The 26700-nt window shown below is 35.1% G+C and overlaps 1 protein-coding gene across 11 annotated transcripts in view; it reads left to right on the top strand.

The window, feature by feature from the left end:
- FRYL (FRY like transcription coactivator) overlaps positions 1-26700 on the top strand; it is a 158960-nt gene that overhangs the window by 74101 nt on the left and 58159 nt on the right. For 6 of the 11 annotated variants that reach the window (XM_041490308.1, XM_041490395.1, XM_041490477.1 and 3 more), the window contains 22 exons: positions 229-368; positions 837-933; positions 1471-1550; positions 2142-2222; positions 2684-2852; positions 3688-3780; positions 7259-7357; positions 8770-8871; positions 11632-11676; positions 14936-15039; positions 15668-15776; positions 16768-16854; positions 17510-17681; positions 18442-18574; positions 18829-18936; positions 20160-20397; positions 21013-21198; positions 21288-21374; positions 22133-22401; positions 22834-23029; positions 23979-24103; positions 26267-26324. In XM_041490308.1, the coding sequence (XP_041346242.1) occupies positions 229-368; positions 837-933; positions 1471-1550; positions 2142-2222; positions 2684-2852; positions 3688-3780; positions 7259-7357; positions 8770-8871; positions 11632-11676; positions 14936-15039; positions 15668-15776; positions 16768-16854; positions 17510-17681; positions 18442-18574; positions 18829-18936; positions 20160-20397; positions 21013-21198; positions 21288-21374; positions 22133-22401; positions 22834-23029; positions 23979-24103; positions 26267-26324 (2778 nt within the window). Of the gene's footprint in view, positions 1-228; positions 369-836; positions 934-1470; positions 1551-2141; positions 2223-2683; positions 2853-3687; positions 3781-7258; positions 7358-8769; positions 8872-11631; positions 11677-11917; positions 12017-14935; positions 15040-15667; positions 15777-16767; positions 16855-17509; positions 17682-18441; positions 18575-18828; positions 18937-20159; positions 20398-21012; positions 21199-21287; positions 21375-22132; positions 22402-22833; positions 23030-23978; positions 24104-26266; positions 26325-26700 lie in introns of those variants that run through there. The other 5 variants (XM_041490643.1, XM_041490231.1, XM_041490149.1 and 2 more) reach the window with 3 other exon arrangements.

The following is a 26700-nucleotide window of genomic DNA, read 5'->3' as shown; positions in this document are numbered from 1 at the left end:
TGTTATTTTGTGATCCCTGTGAACTTTGGAACACTTTAATTTGTTACAATAATGGACTTCATGTGTAATATTTACAGCAAATGTTGTAGGTGAAAATGAATATTAAGTTGTCACTTTGTGAAGTTATGTGATATATAATTTTTAACATTAAAAACAATTTGAAAGAATTATTAAACTCCAGGATTTTCATTGCTATATCAGGCTAAAGTACTTTCCTTACTCTTTCAGTTGATAAGCTCTATGAGCTCAGTAGCAGAGCACTGTCTCCCCTCCTTATTACGCACCTTGTTTGACTGGTACAGGCGCCAAAATGGAACAGAAGATGAATCTTATGAGTATAGACCTCGGTCAAGCACAAAATCAAAGGGGTAAGAATTTTCCTTGCAGAAGGAAATCTGATTTTTGTGTGCTTTCTCATAAGAAAATGTGTGCTTTGTACTTCTGCGGCAAGTATGTTGTATTTGGATTTGTCCTTACCTAAATTTGTGTAGAAAAAATTGTGTAGAAAAAGCCACAGACTTCTTTAAGGTAGTGTATTTAACTTGTGTAGATGATATACATGAAGTGACTTAATGGTTTTGGTGTGGATATACAGAAGGAAGTTGGATACTGGTAATTCTAAGCTAGTTTGTCCCTTTTTTTTTTTGTTATTGGCAGGTCCTTTCAGGAGTAGAGGGCAAGATGTCAGTACTGTGCCAAACCCCCGAGTCTTTCCACTTATCCATTTTATATACATCTGCAACAGTGATTACGTGAAAAACAATGCAGTAATTGTCTCTGCAATATTTGTGTTCAGTGTTGTGTCTGATAGCTGTATTCTTGATTTCTTTTTTTAGGGATGACCAACAACGTGAAAGAGATTATCTACTTGAAAGGAGGGACTTAGCTGTAGATTTCATTTTTTGTTTAGTTTTAATAGAGGTTCTAAAACAGGTAAGATGTTTTGCTTCGGCAAATTAATTTTAATATTTTGCTTTTAATGTTGGTTTTGATAATCTCCTTTAAATTTTTATTTAAAAAACTAGAACATATCTATGATGAGCATATGCAGGCTTTAAATATACTCTCAGTACATAAAGCCTTTGGGCTCTCCTGCCTTTTCTTTACATGCCTGCATTATCTCAGTTCATGTGTCTTGGAAAGCTGCTGATGTACTGCAAAAAGTAGAACTGTAAAAAATAACATTTAATTTATGATCAGTACCCTTTGTTCTTGAAATACAGGTTGAAATTATTGGATAATGAGGTTAAAATGTCATTTCAGAATTACCCTTATTTGGCTAAGAATGCCACTGTAGATTGTGTAAGTGTTGTATATTGCAGAATTAGCTTGATATATGCCAGCAAAGGATGTGTCCTTGGACACTGGTGGGAGACATTTCTCCAGGGCATCTCACAGAACTGTTTATTTGCTTCATACATACATGTATGTATAGGTGCTACATACATGTAAGTGATATGTGCCTTTCAGATACCTGTTCATCCAGTGCCAGATCCTTTAGTACATGAAGTTCTAAACTTGGCTTTTAAGCACTTTAAACATAAGGAAGGGTAAGTTTCACTTGTGTACTTTAAAATATTTTGTATTACCATCTGTGTTTCTTTGTCGTGGTTGCTCTCCTTTGCCTCACATGTAACATGTTGGTGATAATACCAGTGTGATTGAACATGAGTCAATGGCTTTAAATTGAAAACATATCTTGAAAGAACATGGCTGTGTTCAGTGTAACACTGAGTTTATTTTGCTTAGCATATACAGAATGATCGAGTCAATGTCTTTAAATTGAAAACATATCTTGAATGTGTAACATTCAAGTGTTCAGTGTAACACTGAGTTTATTTTGCTTAGCATATACAGAATGATTTGCTTCCTCAGATGCAGTAAGAAAAGTCTGAGTTTGGATTAATACAGTAAAACTTCTACCCAGAATATGTTTCTTTTGAAGTAAAAAATGAAACTACATTGCTTTAAATGTCACCCATTCATTTCATGTTTAATTTTAATTGTTTTATGGTAATAATTTGCCTGATAGGGGACAAATTTTTTGTTTGTAATTGAAAACTTGCTTGGGGTTTAGAGGAGTAAAGTTGTACTTAATGAGTTTTTTCCCTTTATTGTTTTTTTTTTTTTTTTCTCTTCAGGTATTCAGGAACCAACACAGGGAATGTGCATATTATTGCAGACTTATATGCAGAAGTGACAGGGGTTCTTGCTCAATCAAAGTAAGTTCAGTCTCTGACTCTTTGTGTTTAGGGATAGACCAATGTAGATTTTAAAGACTATTTGATATAGCAGAATCTGTTCATGTCCCCAGTAGATAATCCTGTAAGTGTCAAATGCAGTCAGGTGTAGTGTGTTGTGTCTGTCTGATGTTCCAGCACAAAAAAATTGAACAAATCAAGAAATAATCTTTAGTACAATTGCTTTGCAGTCAGATTGTAGGGGCAGGGAAAGGAGGCCCTGTGCCAGTCAACTGTTGTTTACTTCACTGGTGTATTCTAATGTGCTGATCATCGTAGCGCTCGTAAATGCCTAGATTTGAAGTACAGGGTTCATCTCCCTCGCATTTCTCATGCAGTAGCTGCTGATATTGTTACAGACTAGAGAAATTGGTTCAAAATTACAGACTTCATACAAAAGTAACTAAGAATGCAAATAATTGCTATCTGTATCCCTTGTTCAGGTTTCAAGCTGTTAGGAAGAAGTTTGTCACGGAATTAAAGGAACTGCGGCAAAAAGAACAGAGTCCTCACATAGTACAGAGTATCATCAGTTTGATTATGGGAATGAAGTTTTTTCGAGTAAAGATGTATCCTGTGGAGGATTTTGAAGCATCATTTCAGTTCATGCAGGTAAACAAATGCTACAAAAAACTGAAATGTGTATAATTTTAAATGCTTAAGTCGTGAAGCCATGATGACACTTGATGTGATCAGTCACTCCCTCTACTTGTGTGCCATCCTTCCTCCTTTGCTGTTCAGTTCCTGATTTTTCAGAGGCGTGAATTACAGTTTGTGAGTACCTCTCATCAGGAGAAGCCTTTCACAATCGCCTTAGTAGTGTGGCAAACCTGTAATATATGAATTTAAAACTGAATGAAAACGGATAGCAATCAAATAATTTTGTCTTTATAAAAGCAGTGTATTAAAGAAAAAGAATTACTTTATATATAATTTTTTAAGATGAGATGTCAAGACATACTTTTCTTTAAAAACATTTCACTATGAATTATTTATTGTGTATGGAATATTTAATTATCTTTAATTTTCTTTGCATCGAAGTCCTTTGAAAAGGAAAATTAGTATTAAAAATATAATTTTCCAATAATTTTAATAGATGTAAGCATTAAAATTTTTTAAGCTTCAAAATGATCTGACGGAAAATGTGCGTATTTATATTCTTTTATATTCTGAGTACTCTTTATATTCTGAGTAAAAAGTAAATAGCTATCTGGTAATACAAATGTTCTCCTTTCAATTAATTGAGGTGTAATGCTGGGTAAACAGGTTTTAAAGTTTCTTATGTTTTGTGAAGTTGATACTGCTAAGGAATATAAAACTAACTCAAACACATTACCTGTTTTAAATTAAAACAGGCAACTAATGTTAGACTACTAGTGTTTTTTTTATGGAATAGTTATGTTTGTATTCTTTATTCTAAATATTTTTCTAATGTTTTCTTACTAAGGAGTGTGCTCAGTACTTCCTGGAAGTAAAAGATAAAGATATAAAACATGCACTTGCTGGTTTGTTTGTGGAAATTCTCATACCTGTGGCTGCTGTAAGTATTTTATTCCCCCCTGCCACACTGTTCCTCCCACTTTCAATTGGACTCTCATTATTAAAATTCTTCAATTAATCGTAAAAATATTACATTTTTATAGATTCAGAAGGACATCTAGTACCTAAGGAGGGCTTACAAGGAGGCTGAAGGGAGACTTTTTACAAGGGCATTTAGTGATAGAACAAGGCAGAATGGCTATAAACTGAAGGAGGGTAGGATTAGATTAGATTTTAGGAAGAAATTCTTTACTGTGAGAGTGGTGAGGCCCTGGAACAGGTTGCCTAGAGAAGTTGTGGACGCCCCATCCCTGCAAGTGTTCATTGCCAGGTTGGATGGGGCTCTGAGCAACCTGGTCTAGTGAAAGGTGTCCCTGCCCACAGCAGAGGGGGAAGTTAGAGCTAGATTATCTTTATGGTCCCCTCCAACACAAACCATTCTGTGACTGTTACATAGATTACAAGCACCTTCACAGTCTTAAAAGGGAAATAGGTTGGCTTGTGTGTTAGCTAGTTTCCATAGTTTTTTCAGAACTTTAAAAAATTGTCTGTTTTCTGGGCACCTTTATTACCAGAGCATTGTGTAATTTTATACGTGCTCTAAAATTTTGAAATTTCCTTGGTTTAATATTTGTTTGCTCAAGGGTCTGGTTGACTTTTTTTTTATTAGCTGAAACCGTTTAGGTTCTTTCTGTAATAAGCCGAGATGTGTAACATTTTTACAGTCTGATAAGGAGAGTGTGAACTCTTATGCAGGAAGGAAGAATGTGGGTTTTGACTAATTAAATAAAAATCTCACTATCATCCCAGTGTTGGATGTACTGTGCCTGTAATGCTGCTTTTTGGAATGTTTCAGGCAAGAGAGGCTTTCTTTCCTCCCAGGCTGCTTTGCTTGGTTTTGTGAAGCTTGTTCGACAGGTCAAGAAAAAATTATGGCACCTGAGTATAATTCAAGTTGACCATTTACCACAAGCTCAATTAATTTCATCATAGTAAATTGATGCTTTCTAGAATTGTTGTTTAAAATGCTAGTTGTATTGGCAGATGTCAGGCCACACTGTGTTTGGCATGCAGTCCGAAAAAGTGGCTGGTTGTGACTCTGTGTTGTCACACAGATTATAGGAATCTATAAATGGAATTTATAGTTTGCTATAAATGAAAAATTGGGACATGTAGATCTTGTTTTGTAGGATAGGATCTACAAAGAGTAGCATGCTGAGTAGGTGTCCCATCTGAGCAAGATCATAGGAAAAGAAAGATAACTCTCTCAGAGTTCATAATCTTTTAAATGGCTTATCTTGCCCTGGGCAAATGCTTCTTTCCTTTCTGTGTTCTCAGTCCTGGTTTTTTGAGGCAGGGGGTTGTTTTTGGTTTTGGTTGGTTTGTTTGTTTTTATGGTTGTTTGTTGTTGTTTTTGGGGGTTTTGTGGGTTTTTTGTGTGTTTGTTTGAGTTTTTTTGTTTGCTTTTTGTTGGCTTGTTGGTTAGGTTTGGTATTCTTGGGGGTTTGGGGTTTTAAAATTATTTTTAAATTACAAAGTAGATAACCTTTTTTCATAAGACATAACTAGAAAGTGGTGCTTCTGGTAGTAACTGCTTATGGGAAGAAGTTTTGATCTTACTCAGGCATGCTTACACTCTTCTAGAGAAGAATATAAGATTTTCTTTCCTATTAAAGAGTGAACACATTTTGTCATTTTGAATTCCATAGTTACTTGGCAGTTGGAGTGGGAGTGCTGAGTGAAACTACTTAGCATTTAGGTAAATGCAAATATTAGTTTGCAGAATCATAAACGTGGTGAAAACTACCCTTGAAATAAGGAGGAAGAAGCAGCATTTGGGAGGTGGGACTATCCTCTGGCAAGGGCGGAGGCACGAACACGGGCTATGCAGAGCACTTGTGGTGCTGTGTGATCCCTTCCTGCAAGCACAGCCTGAATCAGCTTCAGACAGCTGGGGAGGGAGGCTTGATCTTCTCTTCTGACTCACCGAGTCTCTAATCATTTCATACAAATGGAGCTTCTTACATAGAAACCAGGAGCTCACTCCCAGGCTGAGGTGCAGTTGAGCAGGTTAGTCATTCTCTGGGAAGATGTGAGATGCAAGTTTGAATACTTTTGATGCAGCTGAAGGAATTGAATGTAGATTTTTTCTGTATCTTGGATACAGAAAATTGCTCAAGTGAGGAAGCTATTGGGTTTCAGCATTGAGAGTTCTTTACTGTCATTCTCTTCCTTAGTCATTCAGGCATTTTAAGAAACCTGACCTGATTTGGACCCTGCAGGTATGATGAATCACAGCATCTTTTATAGCGGGGAAGTTAGGGCTGCTCTGAAAGCCTAAGGTTATATCCCAAAGCAACAATGCTCTGGTGACAGCAACTGACTGATTTCTCATGTGGAGCTAGCAGAGTACTAATCAACCTATAGCCTAAGAATAGCAAAGCATAAATAATTTGGTACATAGGAAGTGATTTAAATCATAACGACTTTCTCAGTTCTTTATTTGTGTATCTGTACGTATTACACAGATACATGCTATTTTTGTGCTTCTACATCATGAAGGTCTTAAGACTGTCCTTAGCAAGATGGACATGCTTTTTTTAATGTAGTGTTAGTAGATATAATGTTTATGTAATATTAATAACTATAAATAATAAAGATAACAAAAGTTGTCTTATGTCGTAAGGAAATTACATGTACAAAGGACCTCTTCCAAAAAAGCCATTTCAGTCTCCAACACCCCACCCCTCAATTTGATAAATAAAGCAGAAATAGCTTAAAACAATAGGTTGAGAATAGTGTTTTAATAGATCATCCTGAGGATCCAGAGAGAAGCCCAAGAGCCTTGCAGAAGTCTCAGTAGAGAAGTTGGCAGCTGCCTGGGTTGTGGAAGGAAACCTATTCTGTGTGCAAGAACAGAGCGGGTCAGAAGGGTGTAGGGCTCCATGTGTGTTCCATTAATTCTGAAAGCTGAGCAAAGACAACTTGCATGATTGGTTGACTGTAATTCTGTGGATTATTTCTTAACTTTCCAGTTCTCAGTATTAAAACAAAGAAGAAAACAGGAGCAGTTAAGAGGGGAGCTGTGAAAGTTAAATATAGTATATAAATATGCATATGAAGATCTTCAGTGTAGTTTTTATTTGTTAGTTGGTATCAAATACATTTTCTTCTTTAAGTATGGAATAGAGACCACATTCCTAAACTATTTATTTTAGTGGGCTGTTCTGTTGGGGTAGAGTTTTTTGTATGTTTGCTTTAATTGTTAATTTTAACCATATGGTTGTAGTGTATGGCATGATTTCTTATGCTTCTGTTTATATTTCAAATACGCTCAAATACCTTCCTAAAGAGAAATTTAACTTTTGAATGGTTTTGAATTCATAGACATCTTAATGTGTATTTAAATTGCCTTCTGTGTAAATTTTTAAGCCAATTAATTTGTTGTTTTTGTTTTTTTTTTTTTTTTTTTCTAATAGGCTGTTAAAAATGAAGTGAAAGTGCCATGTTTGAAAAATTTTGTGGAGATGCTTTATCAGACTACCTTTGAATTGAGTTCAAGAAAGAAGCACTCGCTGGTATTTTAAAGAAATATTTCAACTTCTCCATTTTGCTCATCTTAGGCTCTTAAGCTAGTACATTATATGAGGAAAAGCTTATCAAGCCATATTAATTTAAATCTTAACATCTCAGTATAATTAAATTCCCACAGTGTATGTGCATTTGTTCTAATTTTGCTTTGTTTCTTTGTGCAGATATGTGCTCTTATCTCACATGTGAGATTGTCTTGAAATCAGTGCTTGGTTTTGATTTTTTTAGTGGGTTTTAGCAGAGTTATTTAACCTAATGTCTTTTTAGTAAAAAAAATGGCATTCAGGGAGACTGAATATATTTAAATTAGGGTTAATTAAAAGATGCAAATGTCAGACAAGACTTTTTCAGTAAAATAGCAGCCTCTTAACAGCCCTGCTCTGCCTGGTTCTCTCCTCTCTTCATACACCTGCTTTTTCTTTTTCCAATATTTTTAAAATATATCTTATTTTTGCAGTATGTGGTTATTTTTGATGACTATGACAGCCATGTTTCAAGTCTATTCACTTCACTTTGCTGAAAATGTAGAGCTAATTTTTGCATTTCAGACACATTCAGTAAATGGAAGTGAATTTAAAATGTTTTGTTCTCACCTTCATGCTATGGACGAACTTTACTTTCTAGTATTCTGCACATATAAAGCATTTGTCATTGTATTGGTTAAACTCCTTATGTAAGAATAACATAAACTGGTTGATATTAGTATTCAAAATGTCACTATATTTATGAAGTTAGAAACATTGTATCAAGAGTACTATTTACCTACTCATCCCTTAGTTTTGCTTCATAACAAGAAAAGCTGCAGTCAGATTTGGTACTAATCGCCATTATGTGTTAAAAGTATGTGGTACTTAAACAAATCTTACCTTACCAAAGCAAAGCTGAATCATACTCTGCATATGCACAGATTTAAAATAAAATATATTGTGGTTCATTCCTCACTAAAAGTAGATCTTGGGTAAATGTAGCATTTCTGACAGCTTGAAGTCTGTCTGAGTATTTACTGAGTTGATGTTTTTCCTGAATATTCTTGGAGGCGGTTCACCTGCCCAGCATGTAGAACTTCATTAATTGAGTCTTGTGGTTGCAGGGAAAGCCTGAACATTGTATGGAGGATCATACTGCTCTCGGTCCTTCTTTGAGATCAGGCCTTGCTGGGGGATGAGCTTCACCTTGCTCCCACTGCCCCAGTCTGACCTCTTGAGCTCTTCCCACGCTCAGGAGTTACCCAGGGCACTGTGTCTGGCACGAGTGCTCCAGGGCAGGGGAGAGGCTGCCATGCAGTGCCAAAACTGTGAGAGTGAGAGGCAGCAACCCACTGTGTCGCATTCTCAATGTACAGCACTTAGGAGGTCTGAAAAGAGCAATTTGATCAATTCTTTTTCCCCCCTACTCATAGGCTTTGTATCCATTGATCACCTGCCTGTTGTGTGTCAGTCAGAAACAGTTTTTTTTAAATAACTGGCACGTTTTCCTGCAGAACTGTTTGTCACATCTGAAGGTAAGAATCCTTTCTAATTAAGGAACTGTTGCAAATCACTAGCATTTATTACAATATGTTCTCAGCATTCTTATGCCAAATAAACAATGAATAATATTTGGCTGTTTAAAAGGACACTGAAATATTTTTCTAAAAAGAAATTAAATGTTTCAGGTCTCTTTATTAAAGTTAATACTAAGTTTTTGTGATGCTTTATCATGTTGGAAGTAAGTGTGGTCCCCTTGGGGACTGTAATTTTTATTGAGTAAAATCTGCAGAAATATCTGCTAATAAGGGCTATTACTGCCAGAGAAAACACAAACTGTATTTCTTTATGTGCAAATTATATGTGAGAAAATAAGTGAATTGTCTGCTCTTTCAAGTAGAATGTATAGGAAATACAAACTTTCTATCTCTTGGTTCTCTTGGAGGAATAGAAAATAAACTGTGAGACCAGGAAAGATGTTATATCTACAGCCTGTGACAGAAATTTTAAAAAAACAATTACAGTGTCCCTTTAACTTGTGCCTTCTTTTGATATCATTGTAACCATTAATGGGTTGATAAAGACATCAAGATACAAATCAGTCACTTTCTTGTAGTTATCATACATGATCTTTCTTTGATTGTGATTAACTTACTTCATGATTTTGCCTAATATATTGATTTTGATAATAAATTATTTGATCCTCCTTCACAACACTGATTCTGGTTAGCTATGAGTGAGAGTTATGAAGCTTATTCGCAAAATACGTAAACCAGCATGAAGTCAAAAGGAAAACGGTTTAGCTGCTTGGATTGTTTTGGGTCATTTTGTTCTTACAACATCCTTCACACCTTTCTGTTGCTTGTTGGGTTCTGTATATTTTTCATCTAACATTATTGCAGTTCTTTTGCAATATTTGCCTTGATTTTTGTTTTGTGGTTTATTTTGCTTATGGAGGCTGCTTGTGCTTTTGTTTTTAAAGCTTTTAAAAAAACTCCTTACAATCCAGGAGTTGCCTTTTTCTGGCATAATGTCCATTGCTGGTAATGGATGTATTAAAACTATGAATGCCAGTGAGTTTAACTGGTATTTGCTGAGCATGCATTTTATATTTTACTTAGATTTGTTAACCACTAACAGCTTAACACATTTACTGTAAGGCTCTATTCAGCAGAAATTCCACATACGAATTTCTGCAATTCAGAATTTGCAGCATTATGATGCTATGCCATCAATGAGTCCAGGGTATTTTGTAGCTTGGTTTAATTTGGCACACCAAATACTATCAAGTTTTTTGGGTGCCTTCCTTGTTCAGAAACTTTGTTGAGCTTAATCTTGAAAGATACACCCCCACTGTCCTGATGTGTCTTATGAATTAATATGTTCCTTTGTTTCTGAAGCTAATTAAATGCATGCACTGTGTAATAAGTAATCTCATTAATTTATAAATCTGAATTTCACAGCAGTTTAGTCTTTCGGATTTTCCCTCCCTCATTTTATTTCCTGATTTTCTAATGACTAAAATTATTTTATTTGGAGTTATTAAAATATGTAAAATGAAATAAGAAATTCCAAATCCATTGCCTCTAGTGTCCTTGTTATTAATAAAGTAATTTTGAAAGTTACTAGGAGATACTTATAGCACTAATAGGATTCATCTACCCCTACTGCATTTGTTGAAATTAACAAATTAGTAATTGAAATAGTGATAACACTTAGAGTCTGTCACAGAGATATTCTGTGAAAAGTACAGGCATGCTAGCAAGTCACCAAGAGGTAATGTAGGTCATGGATTCGTGGTGCTCTCTTTACTCCCTGGTGCGTGCCCAGTACAAACTCTTCCTTAGCCAGGAGCTCCACGCTGCACGTTGGTGACTGAAATGACCATTTCCCGTTTGCCCTGCTGTGAAAGTCACGCCTTTGCAGTGGCCCCACAGTACCTGATGCAGTTTGGTCATACCCTCCCTTACCTTCTGGTGCTATATTAAATTTGATAATGCTCCTGAGAGTCCTCTGAATCTAAACCTGGCAGAATTTATGGTCTTTATGTACCCTCTGTGCTGGGTTTCAGTGCACATTGCCTTTAGTTATCCTCACAGCAGGCTTAGTGTGTGGGGAGAACATCCTGGCCTTGCTGAAAGGAGGAAACCTAGTGTCTGGACCAGTGCAAATAGCACAGTGAGCTGTAAGAGTCAGTTTAGACCAGGAGTGTACGAAAGGGTTGTTTTTTTCTGGTATATATATATATATATAGTTGGCTTTGTCCCACAAATCTCTTGGAATGCTGTTTCAGCACTGTGCCCAGCAGGCTTTTTTTTACACATTGTAGTGTAGGCAAAATTCTGAGTTTGTTCAGCAGACAGTAACGCTGGGTCAGTATTGTAAAACACTTTGCTTACTTTTTTTGACTAGTATTTACACATATTAATTCTAGCAAGTTTGTCAGAAAGTTGATAAATTCTTGGATGAATCTGAGCTGTGGTATCTTTACTACCTCTTCTGGAGGGAGGAAGGAACATTTTAAAAAGCTGGAGAAATGAGAGAACAGTGTCTGTCATTCTGCACCACTGTTGGCTGGAAAAAGAGTATTTTTAATTTTTTTTCTCAGTTTACCTATAGTGTCTGTTGAAAGTTGAAGGAACGTTTTCTGCCACTATAGCAAACCCTTGATTTCTACTGAATAGAGTCCTTGCTAGACAGCTATCTGTTGGTTTTGAGCTTTTTTTCATCTAACATGCATGTGCCTTCCATTCTCATGTTTGTTATGTTTTGCTGTCTCACATTGCTTTATTTAGATGCCATCTAACAACAGTATCAGAAAACAAATAGAAACACTGCAGGTGAGTTAATATATTGTTGTAACTCAGTGAAATGTTGCTTTGTCTCATGTAAATACTTTTGGTTTGTTTTTTTTTTTTATGTTATTTGTTGTATTTTGTGCTTTCCTTTCTTTGTGAAATTGCTGTTAGTACTGTTAGAAGCAATAGGACTAAGAATAGCTAATGTTTCAAAGATGTTTTTCTTTTGCCAGGGAGTAAAGGAGAAAGATCAGAAAATTGTCTAATACCAGTTTTTCCTTGGGGGTGAAAGTATGGCTTTGTGAGATTGATTATTAATACCACAGCTGGTTTCCCTGAACAGCAGTGCATGTTTCCTCTGGAAGTAACTACCTATTAAGATGTATGGGTTTTTCTGTTACTTCATTTCAAAAAGTGTCTTGCATGTGAGCAAACTGAAAACCTTTTCACAATAAAAAAAATGTGAAACTGATTTACTGTAACAACTTGCAGTGCACTAACTTGAAAGACTTTTACACTGTTGGTTTTGCAGGTTTTAAAAAGTAGAAATTGTTTTAGTTCAGAACAGAAGAAAAGTTTAACATCAGTATTAAAAAGTACTTTCTTCAGTAAGTGACTACATTTGACTAACATGGAAAAAATGCTATTTTGTTTCTTGCCATCATTGAGATTTGTTTCATTGACTCATTTTGATGTGTCATGTAAAACCACCGTACTTTGCTCTTACATTTTTGGTTTTGTAACAGATACTGTTCCTGACAACTTTTTTCATGGTCTGCTGATACCATAATTTATGTTTAAAACTTCTAGGATTTTAAACAAAACTATGTTTAAAAAAAAAAAAAAAACAAAAAACAAACAAACAAAAAAAAAAAACAACAACCATATAGACAGTTTAAGGATCTGACAGACATCATCTGAAAAAGACTAAAGTTCTGCCAGGTTGTTGAATTACATAGCCATCTAATCCTTGTTCTACTTGCTCTAATGTCTAAGAGAAATTAAATACTGCCATCTTAACACCAGGTGTACATGCAGTGTTGTAATTCAGACCCCAAAAGCAATTTTCTTTTAGCATATTTGTTTAGCTCTTTATCGTAGGAAGTGATAGTGAAAAATTTCAATGCTTAAAATAATAAAAGTACTGCAGAATTTATTTCATAACTATTTTTAAAAGGTGAATGCTCATTTTTTTCCTTTATAACAAGGAAACTGTCATAACTACTCAGAAGTAGCTGTATTGGATTATACAACTGCTAACAGATGGAGCATTGTTTACACATTATTAAACTATCTGCTACCTCTACAATTTTTTTATTAGATGATTGAAAGCCAACAATAATTTTTTTGTTTACTTCTGGACCTGTAAATTAAGATCCCTTGTAGAATATCAGAAATTAGAAAATTAAAGCATTACTCATTTCGAGATGCATAGATAGACTTTGATAAGACTTGTACCAATGAATTCCCGAACCTGCTTTGACAATCAGTAATTGTTGGCCTGTAAATTAAATACAATGAGTAATAATATTGTGGGTTTTTTGCTGTTTAAGCTGATTAGAATCAAAGCTGTTACAGTCTCACCCTCTGGTGCAGTTACACTTCCTTCTTCCTCACAGTAGCACTGCAGGTAAATTAACTGAGCAGTGAGACATTTGTCAGTGTGAACAGCAAACAGGGACAGGTCTAACTTCTTACTGGATAGATTTCATCCAGATCACTTCCCTAAATTTACCCACTGCCTACTTATAGGTGCTAATTCAGAGGTGATGGCATCTGATGTGTGAAGAACAGCATGATCACTGATGTAAACTGGGTTAAGTTATTCCCTCTAATATTCTGGTAGTCAGTCTTGTGTGTTAGTTGTCTTTCCTACTTTGAAATACCACTTCTGCCTCTATGATTCTGTGATAGGCTTTTAGCCTTTCTTAAAACAAGATGCTGCCAAAACCAGTAGTCTGGACCCACCTGTGTTAAAAACACCAAAATTACTCTCCTTTGTGTATATAGTCTTTTACACAGACATGGACATGGGGTTATTTTGATCAGCTTATGGGTGCAAGTTGGACTTTGTTACTTCTAGAATTAATGTAGAGGGAGCATTGAGGTTGTGGGGGAAAGAACCATAAATGAGACCATCTCTTTTTGAACAGTATGATTTTAATTCCACTTACACCCTTTGTGAATTTGCACTCCATTTGTCCTGGAAGGACAAAGTCATCTGCTATTATGACTCAGTGGCTGTGGCACAAAATATGAAATTAATTATGTTCAAGTCATCATATACATATGTCTTGAAACAGAGAGACTTCACTGGAGATGGGGAAGGTGTGCTTTTGGGGTTCTGTTTTTGCTTTTCTGTTGGTTTTGTTTGGGTTTGTTAGTTTGAATTGGGATAATGCCTAAAAAGTTATCAACTTTTAGTTAACAACTCAGAATCATTTATTATATTCAGAAATTTATACTTATGGCCAGGTCCAGGAATCTTGCTGGACACTTCTAGATTGTAAGTACTCCAAGAATCCCTGTTTGGAAAGCAGGTTTCTGGAGCTGGTACAAAGAATGTTAGTTACTTACTGTTTTACACAGTTTAAGGGCTTGGAGGGGCAAAGCTAAACTCATTGTAGCAGCTTTAAGACAAAAATCATATTGCGTTCAGTACATAATTTACACTGAATTGTGCTGCTAGATTTTATATTAATTCAAGAAACAGTAGCATAATTGTTACAATAAAAATTCATTGAAAGTGGGCAAACACTAATACAGCCTGCAGAAGTGTCTGTGTTGTCTGAAGCCACACCCAGAGATGCATCTTTGTGTGCCTTCCCTGTTTTGCATTCTTTTCTTCTGCACCTGCTATTGTCTGCTGTCACAGGCTGAGTGCTGGAATGAGACCTTGTGCCTGATCCAAAGCAGCTACTCCAATGTTCTAGACAAACTATAAATTGGTTTGCTGTGAAGTAGGTAATTGTTACCAATGGCTTTCTGAGAAAAGTTCTTGAAAGCAATATACTCTTGGTGTGTTCATTTCAAGAGGAATATCGACTTTTTAATTACTGCTCTGCCCTCAGAGTTAGAGATGTGTAAAATGAGCTTGAATTACTAGTTAAAATTTTCAGGTTAGGAAATATACAATATAGGCTTGTTTTTATGAAAAAATAGAAAAAACTTATAGCCAGTATTAAACCCATCTGCTTTCATTGTTAAAAAGATTATTTTCAAAAGTAAATAAACATTATAATAGAATTTTGTCAGTGTCTTACAGGCAACAATAACTGTATTTCTAAATTTTATTTTACAGAATAAAGATCCCAAAATGTCCCGAGTTGCACTGGAATCTTTGTATAGGTTATTGTGGGTTTATGTTATTAGAATTAAATGTGAAAGCAACACTGTAACTCAAAGGTAAGTTCATTGCGCAAAGTATTTTAAACTACTGATGATGGAGATTTTATTCCAACCTAGTAATATCAGAAGAGAGCTTGAATCCAGCTCAGGGATGGTTTAGTTGAATACACAGGAGACCAAACATTTTGTTTTAATAGAGAAAACCAAAAGCCTTTAAGTACCTTGATAGAAAGAAGGAATAGAGTCTAGAATTGTCTTTGTGGGGACAGAAGAAGGCAGAGAGATGAGCAGGAAATTTATTAAAGTCAGAAGGCATTAATGGTAGCAGAACAAATGGGGTATGAAGTGTCCATCACTAAGTATGGACTGGAAATAAAAAGGTTTTCTTTATAATTATGTATAATGTGAATTTGGAATAGTCATTCAGATTTTGCCCCTCCTCCTGACTATTAGTAACTGGTTTAAAAAAGGATATTTTTCAGTTCATAGAGGAACTCATGATCCTATTGCCCGTGACAGCTGGTGCTGGGCTTCCTGTACGTGGTCCTACCTGTATAGGCTTCCATATTATTTCACAGTAGCTCCACACACACACTTCCAGATTTGAACTATAACATATGTGCTGTTATAAGGAGCTATTTTTAAAAGATCTTTTTATTTCTTTTTTGTTTCTAAATTCTTGTAGCCGTCTCATGAGCATTGTATCAGCACTTTTCCCAAAAGGATCACGCAGTGTGGTCCCACGAGACACACCTCTGAATATATTTGTGAAGATTATTCAGTTCATTGCTCAGGTAAGAATACATCTAGGTAGAGCTAGAATAGTAGGATGAACATTATTTGGACGATATCTAAGTTTAATCATTTTTAAAATGTTTGTACTGAATTAGTGGTCTCATATCTTGAGTAGAATTTCTCCAAATACGTGTAACAAGTGAAAGAACTCATTCTGTTTCTAATGGTGGCAAAACTTTTTTTTTTTTTAACATCAAAACTATTATGTGCAAACATTATGCTGATTAGTATTTACATTTGTATTGCACTGTTGGGGGTTGTGCGTGTGTGTATATATATATTTAAATATGTTTATAATATAATTACTATATCCATTATGATATAAGGGACAAAGTATTAGAACAGTAATACCTATGTATGTTTAGCCTGGAGACTGGCCTCAATAGACAGAAATAGTATGCAATGAATGCAGTAGTGTATAGTCAGCATTACATTATGATTTATATTAGTTTAGGTGTGTCTCTTGTCCTAATATCAAAATGCAAGATACAGTCTCACAAGATGAACTCTCATTAATCTTTAACCTTATAGATTAGAGATATCTTTTCCTGTCTTAGAAATAGCCTGTCTGTGCTTCAGCTTCCAAAACTATTTGCTTTTGATCATACAGGGATGAGGCAGGATACACAACTCATCACTGTTTTTTGGGGTTTTTTTTGTATTAATATTGTAATATTTTTTAATACCTTAGGGCTTCTCTTTATCCCAATTATTTTTTTCTATAACAGCTCATGTTATTTGTAAAAATGTGTTTGATCTGATGATGAATTGTCTGGGAATTTTTTCAGGAGAAATCATTCAACCATATCAGGGGATGAGTTGTGTTGAATTGTACTAGATTTAAAAAAAAAAAGTCATAAGAATAAGGGGGAAAAAAGAAATATTTTATAAACTTTTTTTAATACATGATACCTAGTAGCTATGCAAAGTCAAAAAATTATGCATATTAACGGAAAACAGATGATCATACAAATCTATTTTCCTTTGTAGGAACGTTTGGATTTTGCAATGAAAGAAATAATATTTGATCTTCTTAGTGTTGGAAAATCACCTAAAACCTTCACTATTAATCCAGAGGTAATAAAAGCTCATTACTTGCATGCCATGAGAACAAGGCATTGCGGGATTTTTGGGGGGCAAGTGGTTAACTTTGTTTGTGCCAGGATAAAAGCAGATTAATGAGTATCTGAAGGAGTGTTCTGCTAGCACTAAAGATGTAATTGCTGTTGTGCACTGTTGCTGTTTGATTTCAGGTGAGCAGCAAGCCAGCAACAGTTCTACAGTTAAGACTCATTTCAACAACAATTTCAGAAAGTATGGTTTTTTGTTACAGTGTTAACTGTAAAGCATTTTTTCAGGGAAGTCATACCTAGCTCTTCAAGACCCAGTCTAACAGATGGGATGTTTAGCAATGTCTGTCTTCAGTGTGTTGCTCTAAAGGCTCATATGAAGTCCTTGACTGCTCAGTATATAAAATATTCTGTATCTTAGCCTGGGCCAAGTCAATGCGCTTGAATCAGAGTGTGGAGCAGCACATAAAACTTAAGCTCTATTCTTATTGCTTTCATTACTCTAATATGTAACATTTAAATAAGGTCTGTCCTACTGGAGCCCTATTGTTGTCTCTTTAAAAGAGAAGAAAAATGCAGTTTCTGTTTGCTGCTGTGTTACTTCAATATTGTAATTTTTTCTGTTTTTTCTTTCCTTTTTTGTCCCTTTTTTGTTCTTGAAGAGGATGAATATTGGCCTCAGAGTCTTCCTTGTCATAGCAGATAGCTTGCAGCAAAAGGATGGTGAACCACCGATGCCAACAACAGGAGTTGTTCTTCCGTCAGGAAATACTCTACGTGTCAAGAAAATTTTTCTTAATAAAACACTGACAGATGAGGAAGCAAAAGTTATAGGTATGTTGTATTCTTCTGTAAGTTGGCATTTCAGTATGTATGTATATATTCCCAGTTATTCTCAAGCAATACGTTAGTGTAGCTTTATTTATGTATTTATCTTAATTGTTAGCAAGAATTGCTTTGGTTCTTAGAGAGGGCAGCTAGACAATATTGACCTTCTGATGTCTCAGACTAAACCCATGTCTTTTCTTAAAGTGTTTCGCACTTATTGCAAAATAAGCACAAAGAAGCCTGAGAGCAGTTAGTGTGGTAAATAGCATGGCAAGTTTTTTATCTTGATGTCACTCTAAAATGTCCCAGATGTCTCACAGCTGAGTGGTGGTAAATAGCATGGCAAGTTTTTTTCCTTGATGTCACTCTAAAATGTCCCAGATGTCTCACAGCTGAGTGGAGTAAGACAATCTTGATCCCTGTGTCTTGTTGATTTTCTGTGAATGAGGCAGTCATCTTCAAAGGACTGTTTCAACATGTTAAATTTAAACTAGAACTAAAGAGCTTGGAACTGAGAAAATGAAGAAGCAGCTAATGGTTACTTCATTGCTTTTGTTTTTTTCTGAACAAAGCTTTTACTTTTGTATAATATCTCATATTTCTATATTTATAGATATATATTTCATATATCCATGCATTTGTTTTGACACCTAAAGTATGTATTTCATGTCATCTGTGCAATAAGAAGTTTGTCCTAAGCTGAATAAGTGGCAGATATTTTAATAAAAATATGAAAAAAAGGTGATGGAACTCTTTGACTTTTCAGGAATGTCCATATACTATCCTCAAGTCAGAAAAGCACTGGATAGCATTCTTAGGCATTTGGACAAAGAAGTTGGAAGGCCCATGTGCATGACTAGCGTGCAGATGTCCAATAAAGAGCCAGAAGACATGATTACGTATGTACTGAATTGCAGCATTTTTGCTGCCACAGTAGCATCGTGTTATTTTTATTCTGTAATGTTACAGATGCCATCATTAAAGTGTTACAGTTGTGGGGTTTTTACTGGACTATTAAGTGAATGTTAGTTTCATTAATTATTGATAAAAATGTTTGTTACCTCCATAGTTGTGGCATGAAATTGAAAATACATTTCTAGTGTACTGAAGTAAATTTTCCTGTTTCTTTGTTGGTTCTAAACTGCTTTTGTAGGGGTGAGAGAAAACCTAAGATAGATTTGTTCAGAACTTGCATTGCTGCTATTCCAAGACTGATTCCAGATGGCATGAGTAGGACTGACCTCATTGAATTGCTTGCAAGGTAAGAGAGAAGGGGTTCTGCTCTTAGTGGATGTTCTTTTTCAAATGCTGTGTGTGCACAATTGTCAGTGCTCTCACTGTGCAGCGTGAGTCGCCGCATGCAGACTCTGTCCTCACTGCTCCTGCCAGCCTTCTGCACTTGGTCAGGTTTTACTGGCTATAGTAGCAGGAGGTAAATTTATCCTGCAGACCTTGCACTTATTTTTAGAGAGAGTATTTTGAGAAGTAGGAATTTATTTCTGTTGCTTTGTTTTTTTGAGCTTGTTTTATCTTTTTGTTACCTGTTTTGTTTTGCTATGCTTTTTATCCTTTCTTTTTTTTTTTTCTGTTGGGAATACTATAAATTTTCATGAAGTCATTCTTGTTTGACATTACCAAAATTTGAGACAGGCACCTGGGAGAAACTTAAGTATTTTTCTCTACTAGTCCTGCTTTGTTTTTCATTTTTCTGTAATCCAACATTACCCATATTCTTCCATCTCTTATCTCAGTTTAAATTGAATGTACCTTATCAGTACTGATAAATAGTTGAGAATATTTTTAAAAAATTTAATATGAGAATAGTCTGGCACAGAAATTCAGGACAGCTCATAGCTTTGAAATTGTAAATCCATTTTCACATAATGTGTTGAGTAACATATATAAAAAGTTAGTAATAACTTAAGAGAATAAGATTTTTCTAACACTCTTTCTTCAATGTTTAAAACAATATGAAAGACATGAAATTATTAAGTAATAATACTGGAATAGGTGTCTTTTATCATAGCAGGCTTTTTGAGTATATGCGCAAAGGATTTTTTTGGTGAATTTTTCTCATATCCTAAGTAGATGTCCTTTAACGGCAAAACAAATGTGTTATTTTCAATTTTAATTTGAAGAAAATAGCCTATACATCTCAGGGTGCTGGTCTGCTGAGCTCAGATGCATGCAAAAATGCACCTTTGTTAAACACTTGATGGTCTCTCTTGAAGACAGTTTATTTGTATTATGTTGCATTATTATTATTATATATAAACCTTGCATTATTTTGCTGTAGTAGAAGTGCCTTCTGTTACTAGCCAGTTTCAGGTTTATTCAGTGCAGAAAGTGAATCTCTGTGGAATTTCTGTTCTACATTGTACAGTAAAGAAGGAAGAGTAAACACCAAACTTTAAATTATAAAGACGAAGAATGTGGTGAAGAATATGCTTCTCGAGGGTGATGATGAATATTTTTTCTAAACAGGCTGACAATTCATATGGATGAAGAACTTCGTGCCTTGGCTTTCAATACACTCCAAGCATTAATGCTTGATTTTCCAGATTGGCGGGAAGATGTTCTTTCAGGATTTGTTTATTTTATTGTGCGTGAAGTGACTGACATCCACCCAACGCTTCTTGACAATGCAGTAAAAATGTTAGTGCAGCTCATAAATCAGTGGAAACAAGCAGCCCAAATGCACAATAAAACCCAAGATGCTCAGGTATATTTATTTAAGGTCCTTTGGTGTTAAAACATACTTGGAATCTCCATACAAACTTAGCAGTGGGCTTTACTGGTTTTGTTAGGTAATAAAAATTTAGCTAAATTTCTTATAGTGCTTGAAGAATTCTAGATCTCTCATTTTAAATTAACATTTTTTATTAAAATAAAATTATTAAGTATTACGTGAACACTAATTCATGACCACATTTTGCTTACATTGTTGGTCATAATGTGTAACTGGAAATATGTAGGAGTTATTAAACAGTAGAACAAAACCCATCATTTTTTACTAGCCAGTAGAAAGGGCTGAAATAATTTAATACCATAGTCTTTTACAAAAGAGTATTGCTTGATGTTTTTTAATTTTGCTCTCATTGCATCATCTTGTGAGAAAATGAAATAAAGATGTTCTTGTGGTATTTGTTTGGACTAAATTCAGAGAGGTAATAAAAAAGAAGTGACTAATATTATGTCATTCTCATAATGCAAAATTTGACCAGTAGCCAAAAATCTGAATATTTTATTATTAAATCTGCCATTGCCAGTAATGGAACTGTATCTTAGTTGTGTTTATTTTTTCTTTAATGCTTAACTTCTGTGATGCTTTTCTTAGCGTGGTGTATCCAATGGGGCTGCCCATACCCTTCCCCTGGAGAGGACCCTTTATTCCAGTGTATTCCATGTGGTGGAAGGCTTTGCTTTGGTCATCCTTTGCAGCACAAGGCCTGCCACCAGGCGATTAGCTGTCAGCGTTCTCAGAGAAATAAGGGCCTTGTTCACACTTCTAGAAATTTCGAAGGTAAGAGCTGATGACGCATTCTTAGGCTGCCTGGTGAAACTGCTTTTATTTTGACATTCTTTGAGCTTGGTATGCTTTGTATTTTGTAGAGTGATGATGAGTTGGCTATAGATGTAATGGACAGACTAAGTGCTACTATCCTGGAGAGTTTCATACATCTCACGGGGGCTGACCAGGTAGGACCGTTTTATGTCAAGTTGCTTGTAAGATGAGGTAATTCTGTAAAGGTATCCCAAATAAATAGTATGTATTTCAAATGATAGTGTCACTGTGTTCATGCTGATTTTAACAGCAATTTATCACCACAAACAGAAAGGCAAAAATCTGAGGAATGCCATGAGGTTGACGCCACCATTGTAACCTTTCTGACTGATAGTGTGTTGTTATCACCACCATATGAACACTGAGAGCTGTGTCTTTATCTCTTTCTTCTCGTCTTGCTCATGCACTGCAATTTCTTAAAAGCAAAGGGCACTGCTTTTTTCTGCAGTAATATGGTGTCATTACAGTCAATGTGCCCTTTATTCATGGTGAATGCTGTAATAACTGTCAGTGAATAACAGCTGAATTCCATACTTATGTATTTATCGTAAACTCCAAAGTGTCAAGGAAACTTCTGATTTTAGGATTAGGAAACAAATTGGAATTCAATAGTAAGGCTTTTAGAGTACAAATCTTTTGGAAGAATTAAATCATTATGCATGAAAGGGTCTTTTTCTAGCATTTGCTATTTCCTAATACCAGTTTGTTCACAAACAACATGTTTCTATAGCTGTTCATATTAAGATCTTCTGTAAAAAGCCCTATAAATTACTTTTTTCTCTATTACAGTTGTGCTTTTGACACTGGTACTTTATTAGATATATAAAAAAAGATTGTTGCTTAAAATACATGGATATTGAATATTTCCTCATTGTCTTTTCTATGCACACAGACTACTTTACTGTACTGTCCCAGTTCAATAGATTTACAAACTCTGGCTGACTGGAATTCCTCCCCAATCAGCCACCAGTTTGATGTGGTCAGTCCCTCACATATTTGGATATTTGCACATGTGACTCAAGGCCAGGATCCATGGATTATAAGCCTCTCAAGTTTCATGAAGCAGGAAAATCTTCCAAAACACTGCCCAACAGCTGTAAGCTATGCTTGGACATTTGCTTATACAAGACTTCAGTTACTGTCTCCACAAGTGGATATCAAGTAAGTTTATTTCTAAAATAAATACAGTATATTATATTGAGTATTATTTCAAGATTAATCATCATTGTAGTATCACAACTGTTTCAGTGGGGTAACATAAATTCTGGTATTGTCTGTGGATTTAATTCAGCTTTATATAACAAAAAATTAAAGTAGATTTATCTGCGTAAAATATCATCTGCGGCTAACATTAATTAATTAATTTAATTAATTAATGCCTTTGGCCATATTGTAGTTCCACAGATTTGAATACAAAAACATGCATTATTAGTGTACAAGTCTGCTCTGAATAACTTATTCAGAGTTTACTATGTTAACAATTTGGGAGGTCGTGGCATATGCATCACTGAAAAATAAATTCAGTAGAAAACCAAAGTAAAATGTGGTAAGCTTCATTTACTCTACTGAGCTCTTCTCTTTCTTTTTTAATAGCAGCCCTATCAATGCAAAGAAAGTAAATACTACTACGAGCAGTGACTCCTATATTGGGCTCTGGAGAAACTACCTGATTCTTTGCTGCAGTGCAGCATCTTCTTCAAACTCCTCCACTTCCACAGGCTCTGTGAGATGTTCCCCTCCTGAGACGCTGGCGTCTACCCCAGACAGTGGTTATAGCATTGATTCAAGAGTAGGTCCTTCTAATACTTTCTGTAAATAAGTCTACATCTTACTGAAAATCAAGACACCAGAAGTGTTCTATAATAACTTATTGTGATTAGAAACTGGTATCATTTGTCTGAAAATATTTTTAGGATACCTTTTTTTTTTCATTTGTTTAGGATACTGTTTTAGTTTGCTTTTCCCAACCTGTGGTATGTTTTTAAAGCAAATCCAGTCACATAATGAAGACATTTACCCAATCTCAAAATCATGAATCTGCTATCTAAGGAAATGCTTTGTTTGCTGTTAAAGGGGTGGTTTTGCTGTCATTAGACTTCTGTAGTTCTGAGCAAATACCCTCTCACTTCAATAACTGAAACAGGGACCTATTCAGGCATGATGTATCTTGTTGTATTTTCCCAATCGCAGATACTTTTCTGTCTTCATATCATCTGTAGATTATGGGGTTTTTCCCTCTTCTTTGCTTCTTTTTGTTCATCTAATTTTTGGCTTCCTGTAAAAGATACAGTAGACATGAAGATAATTCATGGACTATGCAACAGATTTTTGACAGAAGCAGCCTGTTCTACTTATTTGTTACCAAGATACCTTCCCTAATTCTGAGAAACTATGGACTGAAAGCTTTGTTCTGTTTGAGAACGACTCAGGAGTCTAAGGAGTTGGACACCAGAAATCTACTTCTTCCCCAAGGAGGGCAGATACATTAACGTGCAAAGCATCTGTGTATCAAGCTGTGTAATTCATTATCATCTGACTAGGAAAATTCAGTAATGCAAGAAATAGTTAGTACTACTTTACTATTTCAGGAAATCTTTTCCGTGTCAGAGATAAATTTCACTTTTATCATTTTGAGTCACTGGTCCAGTGTGAATAGACTCTGAAATTACAGTAGGTGTTTTCATGTCACCACCTTGTGGTAGCTACTTCATTGTGTTTTGTTCTGGTTTTCTTCTTAGATTATTGGCATTCCATCCCCTTCCTCCCTGTTTAAGCACATAGTTCCAATGATGCGCTCTGAGAGCATGGAAATTACAGAATCTCTTGTCCTGGGACTTGGCAGGACCAACCCAGGAGCTTTTAGGTAACTGTTGTGTTTCATCTGTTTCTATTCTAATTTGTTACAAAGCTGGGGAATTGGATCTCATTTTTTCTTTCCTTTTTCTTTGTTTTTGGGTTTTTTTTGGTTTTTTTAAGAATTTTAAAAAAGCTGTGACAACTGATTCTCATTGTCTCTTCTAGCATTTAAAGGCATGATAGAGATGGTTAGAGATTGTAAGAATTTTATGTGCAGGTCATGCCTGCATAAAGAAAAATAAGTTAGTAGAAAGAATAAACAGCTTATTGGTATTTAAAGCTGCCCTTATCTGAAAAAACAGATTGTGTGAACTAACAACATTTGAAATGTTAATTACAATCAAATTTGTAGGAGTTGATAAACTCTCCTTATTGGTATTGCCAATTGCTTTTTATGAGGATGAATGAAGAGAGAGAACATCTAAGGCATGAAAACCTCCTGGGAAGGCCATCAGATGTTCTCTGACAGCAGCCAATCTCTGCTGCTGAGAGAGATTATGAGAGTTATAAAGTTGAGATTATGAGAGTTATTATGAGAATTATGAAGTTTGTACCATGCACAGCAACCAACTCTGCTTCTGCAGAAGGAACCAGGAATTGCTAATACTTCGGTCTTTAATAAGATGATGCTTCTCTCCAGTCACTTGTGTCCCATATTATCACAGATAAAAAGTCAATATTGATATTAATGCCAGGTTCTCAGTTGTCATATTTTGTTTTATATCCCTGGATAATCTTATAATTTTATATAATATCTGACTTTATTTGCTACCAGGAGTAAAGCAAGACTTTGTGCCATGATTCTGAAGATCTGCTTAACAGCTGTAAAGTCTAGAAAATGCTTTCAGAGATAATTTTTTTCAGAAATCCTTGATTTCTGAATTAGACACAACTCATCCAGCAAGTTAAAAAAAAAAAGATCTGATCCTCATCAGTTTTATAATTTCAGAATGTGGGGTTTTCCATGACCAGCTTTTTTCTCTGTCCAATGCATGTTCTCACACCAGATGCTAGCTGTAGCCTACCCCTCACCATTGCTGCTCTGCACTGATTTGGTGTTTAGCTTTTGTGGTTTTAGGCACTGTTCTTCCCCACTTGTTATGTTTGCTCAGGAACTTTTTTCATTATAGATTATATAGATGCAATCCACATAAATTTATCAGAGTAGTATTTTTGTTTGTGTAACTGATCATATGAACTCTTCTAGGTATCTCTTGATCTCCATTGTAAGCTGACCCTTTACTATATTTTAGCACAGAAAAGTTTCTTCCAAATTATCTTCTGTGTTTTCAAGAAAATACATAGCAATATCTAACCATGCTTAACTTTCTTGTAAATCAGTACACCACAAACATTTGTGCAGCATTCTGATCACCTGGACCCATTCTCTGAAGGAGGAACTTTGCATAAGGTGTCAGAGGACTCAGTCATTCACCACAAAAACTTGAAGTGGTTTATGCTTTTGATATATCTCAATTGCAGAACCACAGGAAGTAGAAGAATGTGTCCACTTCAACAAATCTGGAGGCAGTAGTTATTATGTTAACAAATATGAAAGTAAACCAAATATATTTTTACCTTAGTATTTTGTCTGCATACTTCCATACTACTGATCTCCTTTCCCTGCCTCCTTTTTGAAGTCATATGAGAATCTTAGTTTGGCAGAAGGAACCAAGTAGTAGTAAAGACAGTGGAGGTTCAGAACAAATGGGGAATGTAAGCACACTGTCAAAACCTGTTTCAGTTTTCAAAGTGACTGGTCTAACTTCTGTCAGTGTATTGTTACTGGACCTAAAGAAACAATATTAACAACTAAATGCATCATAACTCCTGAAAGAGCATTTTATGATAAACTGCCAGCATCGTTTTTTCCCCCCAATGATATCTGTTTGCACCATATGGCTTTGTTAAACTTTTAATATGAAAATTATCTGTGATAGAAATAAGCCATAATACAAATTTAGGGATAATTGTTAGGACATTAAGTTAGTAATCTGCTTTAAAATAGGAAAATATCTTTCTAGGAAATTTTGCTTTTAAAAGCTACAGATAAAGAAGGAAAACCTGAGGGTGTTTTAACTTCTGTTGTAACACTAGTTCTTGAGAAACATCTTTCAGTTGAGATGTTAATTTAATGTTTGTTTTTATCCTTTTAATTATTTTAATTCAGGGATCTAATAGAAGAATTACATCCTATAATTAAGGAAGCACTTGAAAGAAGGCCAGAGGTAATTAAATAATTTCCATTATACTCAGTACAGTTTTAACTGTCTTTTCACAAAGAGGAAGTGTTAGTTATTTTCTTTAATTTGTGCGTGTAAAAACAGTCAATATAACAGATAAAAAGGTGAAATATTGCTTTTTAAAATTATTGTGAAGTGTTTACATTAGAAGAGCTCCATGTTTGAGCTCTCTGTTACTCCTGTATCAGAGATTTTGTTTCAAATGATGAAAAAATATTGTCACCTTTTCCACATTCTTTTAATTTCTTTAAGTTAATCATAGTTTTACACAGTTGTTACTTTGTTGTATCATCAGTGACATTCCCACAATTAATGGTACCTATGACACAGAATTGAGTTTTAATGTCCACCAACTTTGTTG

Source organism: Pyrgilauda ruficollis, unplaced genomic scaffold (genome assembly GCF_017590135.1).
Source record: "Pyrgilauda ruficollis isolate IOZ18807 unplaced genomic scaffold, ASM1759013v1 scaffold1, whole genome shotgun sequence".
Classification (NCBI taxonomy): domain Eukaryota; kingdom Metazoa; phylum Chordata; class Aves; order Passeriformes; family Passeridae; genus Pyrgilauda; species Pyrgilauda ruficollis.
The sequence above is the reverse complement of the archived record's forward strand: the minus strand, read 5'-3'. Positions and strand labels throughout refer to the sequence as shown.